Source organism: Lupinus angustifolius, unplaced genomic scaffold, assembly GCF_001865875.1.
Source record: "Lupinus angustifolius cultivar Tanjil unplaced genomic scaffold, LupAngTanjil_v1.0 Scaffold_121_25, whole genome shotgun sequence".
In the NCBI taxonomy this organism is placed as follows: Eukaryota; Viridiplantae; Streptophyta; class Magnoliopsida; order Fabales; family Fabaceae; genus Lupinus; species Lupinus angustifolius.
In genome coordinates this window covers 4,683-12,828 of record NW_017725077.1, presented here as the reverse complement: position 1 = coordinate 12,828, position 8,146 = coordinate 4,683, and the positions used below count along the sequence as shown (strand labels likewise).

Below are 8,146 nucleotides of genomic sequence, written 5' to 3'. Positions count from 1 at the left end.
GTCTTTTAAAACAAAAAATCACAAATATAAGTCTATAATATTACAATAACAACATAACATCTTAGCTTAAAACTTGTAAATTCTAAAGAAGAAATCAACATAGTCTTAAAGTTTTAGACTATTAGTTCACAATAAAACTTGTAAGTCATAAATTTCAATTTTTAAATATTAGATGCTCTGTTGGAAGAAGATGCATCCACTTTTCTATTATTATCATCATCAACGTCTTTGAAATCTTCTTCTTCATCATCATCTGCATTATGTATATAATTAAATTAATATATGCTTATAAGAATAAATAAATAATTAACTATCAAATATATGACAATTGTACTAAAAAAATAAATTACCTTCACAAACAAAAGATGCCTCCACTTTTCTATTGCACAATGCCAGTTGTCACGCCCCACGTACAGCACAGTGTCACACACATTAGTTTTTTTATTTTTTAACAATGGCCCGCCGGGCCAGCCCAGCCCGGCCCTCCTTGGCCCATCTAAAAAACGGGCTACTAAAACGGACTGAATATAGATTTTTTGGCTAAAATCCTCATTCCAACCTGCTAAAAATAGCTATCCGAACGGGCTGGCCCGTCAGGCCAAGCCCATATTGCCACCCCTAGATATATCTAGTGAGAATAAAATTATATGAAAGTGAGATGGTTAATTTGCAACCTTTAGGTTAAAATAAATGGTGGAGATTAGATATTACTTTTAAAAACACTCAAGTGTCTCTTTACCCAGCATATTCTTTGCAACACAACCCCAGCCACGCATCTCCTCCTCACTACCATAACAAACCTCATGTCACCACTTGACATCATAGGCATCATGCCACTATATTATGTGTTTTTTTAATTCTTTTAATCTGGAGTTTTATACCTTCTTTTTTTTTCGTTTTTAGGATTATGTACTATGAGACTCATCGCTGTTGTATTTGAAACTTATTTTTATTAAAAATAATTAAAAATGGTCTTTGATGAATTCTTGTTCGCAAACCATTGACTGTGTACCTTAATGAGTGATTTTTTTAATATTGTCAACATTACAATCATGAAGAGGTGCACGTGTGATCCCACCATAGATCCATATCATTGTCTGGGATATTGCAGAAATGGATTGACTGTTTTAGTTGTAAAAGCTTATCCCGGGTAATTAGATTCCAGAAAAGTAAGGATGAGAGCTTCAAATGTATAAGGCCTCAGAAAATATGCATCAATAAAACAAAATGACATTTGAACCTTCATGATGTGCAAATATGCAAATGAGAAGATGCAGAAAGAAAAAATGTGCAAACTGGTTAGAAGTTAAAGAGAGGTACTTGAGTGTTTAAAAGTGGTATCTAATCTCCACCATTCATTTTAATCCAAAGGTTGTAAATTAACTCTCTTACTCTCATATAATTTTACCTTTCTCACTAGATACATCCTCTCTCTCTCTCTCTATATATATATATATAATATTATATATATGTGGAAGAGAGTGTGTGATGGAAAATGGCATGAATGAATGTGTATGAAAATGTAGTTGTGGTGGATGAACAGTAGCTGTCAATTTCAGTTGCTAAAAAAATTATCATTCATTCTATGTTCTCTCTCTTACAATCTCACACTTTCCTCGTCACTTTTATTTTTTATATTCATTAATGTCATAACATCTCTTTGCCAACTTATTATAATATATAACAAAGTTGATATATTCAATTGTCAACTCATGTAAACATGTATGTAGCTGTTTTTGCTCTAAATAACCATAAATATTATTAACTAATGTTTATTTGTTGTTCTCATTCAGATAGATAGTAACCATGGGAACAAATATGAGCTATCCAAAAACTGAAAAGCTTTCTGAAGATGGTGAAAATGACCTTCTTAGATATGGTTTATCATCTATGCAAGGTTGGCGTACAACAATGGAAGATGCAGTGAGTAACCAACACTGCAAATATAATTGCTAAAATGTATCAAGGTTTTTCTTATTCTAATATCATTGATACATGCAATTCACTCTTATGGGGCTATAACAAGTATCTCTCACCCTATGGTAAGGAATGAATGCCTTTCAGGGTACATGGTTGCCCCTCTCAGTCAGTGTTGCTCCTAGGGATGGAACATTAGCCTTTGGCCTTGTGCAATACCAAGGGATCCAACAGGACCTTATACTACTAGATCAACTTCTTAGATTATGTTATAGGTCTATAATCTGCAAGAATGGTAGAAACTGATAAATATGTGTTATCCAATTTTATGAAAAAAGTTAAGTCCTAAGGTTTCTTGAAATTTCATGCATTTTAATTTGCCAGGGACTGCTTTCCATAGTGTCTGATTGATCTGTTGTGTATTTGTGGGGCATGCTATTATTTTAGTGTACTGCATAGTTGAGCTTTGCTTCATTTGTTAGTTCTGAGACTGATATTTATTTCGCCATATTTGTGTTGAAACATTAATATGACATTGATATTTTCATTCTCTTTTCTTTTAATAGCATGCTGCGCATCTTAATCTGGCTCCATCCACTTCATTTTTCGGTGTTTATGATGGTCATGGAGGTAAGAATCAAACAAGTTTGATTATTTGAATTTTGAAGAACCACTTAATATTTCTTGATAATGTATTGTTATGCTCTATTTTTTTTCTAACTGTAATGAACTAAAACTTGTGAAACATGTATGAAATCTTCACTAACTCTTAATTGATTTTTCTGTTGCTGCTCCAAATTTTGCTTGTGCCTACGTTCCATATAGCATACTTGTTATCTTTTCAAACAAACGATTTCTGATGCACCTTTTAGGACATTTTTCTGGTCGCTCGTTAAGGGTTGTGTTCATTTTTTGCTCCTCTCGTTGACTTAATTCTATAATAATGGGATGCACATATTTCTTGCTACAAAATATGATCACACTCAAGGAAAAATGAAAATAGTACAGAAATTATTTGTAGTTCTGTAAGTAACAATGTGCTTTGATTCTTACTTCACCCCCGAAATTGCCAGGTAATGTGGTTGCGAAGTTTTGTGCTAAGTACCTTCACCAACAGGTGCTCAAGAGTGAAGAATACATAGCTGGAGATGTAGCAGCCTCTCTTCAGAAAGCTTTTTTCAGGTGTGGTTAATTGATTATGGTGGTTCCTCTGTCATATATTCAACAATTATGTGGTCGAAATAGGTTTCAAGCTTGTATACGGTTGGTTCTCTCTACCGACTAAGGTTTAAAAAATTCATTTTGGTCCTTTTGGATTATCAGCTAAATTTTCAGCTTTTAATTCAATAGTTCTTATTCTAAAACATGTTTCTTTAAGGCATGTAGTCTTATAGTTAAGTTATTCACCCAAAAGGGGGGTGTAGTTGCTATTGGTCTTACCAAAAGTCCCTTAGACATGTTCCACTCACTTGTTTAATAATAGTGAGTTGTAACTCACTAGTTTGTTTCTGGTTATGGTTTTACTATATCTTTGAATTTATTGCATTTTGTTGAAGTTGCAGCATTAACAAAATTACAGGATGTAGGGCAGTGTATCATTTTTCTCTTATTCAAATTGATATCATAGAAGTAAGTGGAAAATATATGCAGTTATTACCTAGCATTTTATTTTTCATTATGCAGAATGGACGAGATGATGCGTGGTCAAAGGGGATGGAGAGAATTAGCAGTCTTAGGTGATAAGATAAACAGATCCAATGGTAAGATGGAAGGGTTGATTTGGTCTCCGCGAAGTGGTGATGGTAACGACCAAGGTGATGAAGATTGGGCTTTTGAGGAGGTAGGTATGATATTTGAAGAAGGGTATTTAACATTTACTTTTTGGCATCATACTTGCCTATGAAACACTTTGATTGTGTTCGGTAACACCAAGTAGCTTATAAGTTAGTCCAACTGGTTTATTTGACTAAACATAATCTATCTGTTGGTGTTTGGTAAAGGGACTTATTTCAATAAACTACGAGCTTATAAGATCGTATTTGATAAGCTACTTATCATAGCTTATAAGCTAGTGCCTTATGTCATTTTACACCTTATTTGCTAGCTTATCAGCTAATCTTACAAACATTTGCAATTCAATCAACTAGGTTATCAGCTTTTAGCTCTTAACTTATGAGCTTTTAGATAACTTATCATTTAGTTGTGTGAAACAAAACATTGGTCTGTCGGTGCCTGAAATATGGTATTTTAAGTGCAAATGTATCATGTCCATGGATTATACAATTATGTTAATGTCTTTCTAGACATGGCTTTCTATCCATACTTTTTTCTCGCTGGTTTCTTTTTGTCCATATTCTGTGATTTGAAATTATATTTTGTAAGCAGGGGCCTCATTCTGATTATGCTGGACCAACTTCAGGAAGCACGGCCTGTGTTGCACTTATCAGAAACAACCAACTTTTTGTTTCAAATGCCGGTGATTCACGTTGTGTAATATCTATGAATGGCCAGGTAACTTCAGAAAGGAAATTCTGTTATTTTGATCATGCTTGCATGGAAATTCTGCCGTTTCTTTCTCTTGTGGACCGTATATGTTGAGTTTTCGATGTAAGAGATAATTCCTCATATTCTGCTCACTATGCCTTGTTTATACAGGCATACAATTTGTCTAGAGACCACAAACCTGATCTTGAGATTGAGAAAGAAAGAATCATAAAAGCTGGTGGTTTTATTCATGCAGGAAGAATTAATGGGAGTTTAAATCTTGCAAGAGCTATAGGTACTTAACTACCAGCATTTGAGCTTTTCAAATATCAATTCAAGCTGCATTTTCTCAATTTTAAATTGAGCAAATGGCATAGTCCTCTGCATCATTAGTGAGGCAGATCGATAGTTTTGGATGGTTTCTATAGTTTTCGATCAATATGTTTCAAACTTTCGATGTTCCGCAGGTGACATGGAATTTAAACAGAACAAATTTCTTTCTGCTGAAAAACAAATCGTGACTGCCAATCCAGATACAAACACCGTAAGTTTTGTTCCTTTTAAAATTAGCTAACTTCCTAAGTGAAGTACATAGATCTACCAGCCTATAAATAGCTGAATGTAAGTTTTCATTAGTAATCTTTTATGACAGATAATTTTGTTTTTTATATTTTATCATAGGTTGACCTTTGTGATGAACATGAATTTATGGTGCTAGCATGTGATGGTATATGGTATGCTTCTCATGCTTTCATATCCTTATCTTGAATGCTAATGTTATCAATCATGTATCTAGAAAAATATCATGGTCATGTACATCATTAAGATGAGATTTTCATTTTAGGCACATTATGCAGATAAATTTATACATGCCTTTTGTGGCATAGGAAAAGTTTCTTTCATTCATGCCTATATGAGCAAATTTCCCGGATATATATTATCTTTTATGCGTAAAATATTACTGTCTCAAATTTCCAAAATTGCACAGAACTGCACTGTTTGCAATTTTGATCAACCAAAAGTCTATATTTTCTTGCACGTATAGTGAATCTCGTTAAAATTCCGGAATTAAGTGATGGTGTATGTTTCTCCTGTGATTTTTTGTCAGGGATTGCTTGTCAAGCCAACAACTTGTAGATTTTGTACATCAAGAACTGCTCTTGGTGAGTTTTAAGTTACTAAATTTTCCTTGTAAGGTGTTGAAGTATTCAATTAATAGTTATGTATTGTTCTTGCTTACAGATTCTCCTTACTGGTGATATTTAATGCTGTAATTGGTACATTCATTAATAAGAATAGTGGATTATACTAGAGCCTGATTTATATTTGGATATGCTTGATGAAAAGTGATGTCAAGATAATATATTTCATTTGGGTTGTGTAAAAATCACTGGTATGGAGTAAACCACACAAAAAATTTGGTATCAACTTATTTGTGTAGATTAATATTATTTGTTTGTAAGGTTAGTTATACAAGGATAAAATGAGTCATTTGTTTCAAAATAATCAAACAACTCTTCTCAAATAAGCTTCAAATTTGTAGTTTTTTTAGAGAATCATTTTTCCTTTGTAAACAGTTTTTTTATATACTTTAAGCTTATTTTGGCAAATATATCATATTAACTCCAAAATAGCTCTTCTAAGGTTGGGAAATAATCTATGCTGTGTAACATATTTGAGGGTTTTGTTTTTTTTTTATACCATGGACAAAGTTATGGTGTTTATCACATGTTGCAAGGAAATTGTTTCATGTGATGGGTTGTGACCTTTTATATAATCTGTGTTACTCAAAGTTAATACTTCAATATGGTTTGGCTGATCTCCATGAAAAAAAGTGTTTTTGACATGATTTACCATTTCATTTAACAGGGAACAAAACTTTCTGTGGTGTGCGAAAGAGTACTCGATCGATGTTTGGCGCCATCGATCACCATCGGTGCAGGATGTGATAACATGACCATGGTCTTGGTGCAATTCAAAGTAACTAGTCAGTGCAGTGCACCAGCAGAAGAGGATCAATCTTCTTCAAATGAACAAAACTAGAAGGCGATGAGAGTTAGTAGGTTTTTGATGTGCAACATTACAATCATGTGTTGTATAGTATGAACCACTTTTAACAAGTATATGTGTATAAAACCAAAATTATGACTATATTCTCTTTGTTCCACAATGTGCAAGAAACATTGAAGGCTTGAACAGTATATGGAAGATTCTTCCTATGCACTTGGAATGACTAAATTTTCTCTTGATTATAACTTGGTTCTCAACAACTCATAAATAGTTAATTAATGAAGATAAGAATCTTTGCTCTCTTATTGCATTCATCTTTTACCTTCACTTGAGATTTGGAATCTTACTAGATGTTTAACCATTTACCACCTCTCTCTAAGACCTCGTAAGTTTCAGATTGGAACATTGTTTGCCTTATTTTAATGAGTGTGGTTTAAATATGGTTATTTTGTTATTGGTGATTACTTTGATTATTTATTTTATTGTTAATTGGTTTTGAAATGAAATATTAGTATGACATTAGAGTGAAAACCCAACTTTTTACTGGTTATTATAAGTAAAAAGATGTCGTTGAAATTTTTTATTACATGAATAAAATATAATTTCAGAATGCATATCATTTTAATTGAAGTGGCTATATATTTGGATTCTTATTGGTGTATGTTTTTAATTTATTCTTTGTAAATATTTTGGTAAGCATTCCAAACATCTGAAAATTTGTTTCAATCTTTGGATGAGTGGAGTAGTTCCCATTAACCCTAAATTTTCCACACCAAAAAAAAATATTCATTGTCATGGAATTGATATTTTCTTTTTATAAATGGAAGTAGCTTACTCTCTTCAACTAATATCATTTCAAGATGGATATTTCATCTCTTTCTTTTTGTAATAATTTATTTAAAAAATATGGATCCTATATAATAAATTAATAATAAATATTTTCAAATGTATGTTCATTTAAATATTTAAATTAAAATGAGGAGGATTCGTTTACACCCAATGGACCATAAGGGTGAGTAAAACAAATGATGAGAGAAAAATAGAAATCTTAAATAACTTTTAAATTTAACTCATTTAGTCCGTTAGATTTAAGAAAATGGATGACTGAAATTGAGTGTAATTAGTATAACTTAACTTGGATGTAAATGTATCCCTCCCTTAAAAGAAATATAGGTCCAATATAAAATTTAATTATAGAAACATGAAAAAAAATTCTCCTATTTCTATTAAAGAAGTTACCACAATAATTATTATAGAAATAAATACATGTAAAGCTTTGGTTGTTGTTCAAATAAATAGAAATATTATTTTACATCTATTCAAGACGTCATGTTATATATAAAAGTTTACTTTGATATGTACTAAGGATGTCCATCGGTTAATAACAATTACTTAACCCCTTTTGAATTCCGACGATCATGTAAATCGATTTTACTTTTACCTTAATTAAAATGATGTCGTTTTGATTACTTTTTTAAATTTAAATTCCCATTTTTTTAACATCACCACATGCACCTCCATCTCCAATTTCATACCCTTTATTCCAGTTGTGTAAAGTTGGGATTATTTCAGTTTAGTTTTTGACACAATTTGGTGGTCGGAATGGAAAAAAAGATATGGTTTGGTTCTACTTGATTAACCGCAGATTTTATTTAGGAACCAAACTGAACTGTTCATTAGCGGTTCGATTCTGCGGTTTTCAACTTATTTAAAAAACATCCTTTAAGAAATAATT

General features: G+C 32.0%; 1 protein-coding gene across 1 annotated transcript; it reads left to right on the top strand.

Annotated features, from left to right (window-relative positions):
- Positions 1–1,508: 1,508 nt before the first annotated feature.
- Positions 1,509–6,657, top strand: LOC109339953 (probable protein phosphatase 2C 60). Its single transcript, XM_019577510.1, has 10 exons — positions 1,509–1,923; positions 2,484–2,547; positions 2,991–3,099; positions 3,601–3,757; positions 4,303–4,428; positions 4,573–4,696; positions 4,869–4,945; positions 5,083–5,135; positions 5,510–5,564; positions 6,271–6,657. Exons 1-10 carry the CDS (start codon positions 1,807–1,809, stop codon positions 6,442–6,444), a joined length of 1,056 nt encoding a protein of 351 aa, XP_019433055.1. The 5' UTR covers positions 1,509–1,806; the 3' UTR covers positions 6,445–6,657.
- The last annotated feature ends 1,489 nt before the right edge of the window (positions 6,658–8,146 follow it).

What these genes read in the sequence shown, in the direction of transcription:
- LOC109339953 (XM_019577510.1), top strand. Translation starts at nt 1,807, where the DNA reads ATGGGAACAAATATGAGCTATCCAAAAACTGAAAAGCTTTCTGAAGAT. An exon ending in TGTTTATGATGGTCATGGAG is followed by an intron (nt 2,548 to 2,990) that starts GTAAGAATCAAA and finishes CGAAATTGCCAG; the next exon opens with GTAATGTGGTTGCGAAGTTT. An exon ending in AAATCTTGCAAGAGCTATAG is followed by an intron (nt 4,697 to 4,868) that starts GTACTTAACTAC and finishes GATGTTCCGCAG; the next exon opens with GTGACATGGAATTTAAACAG.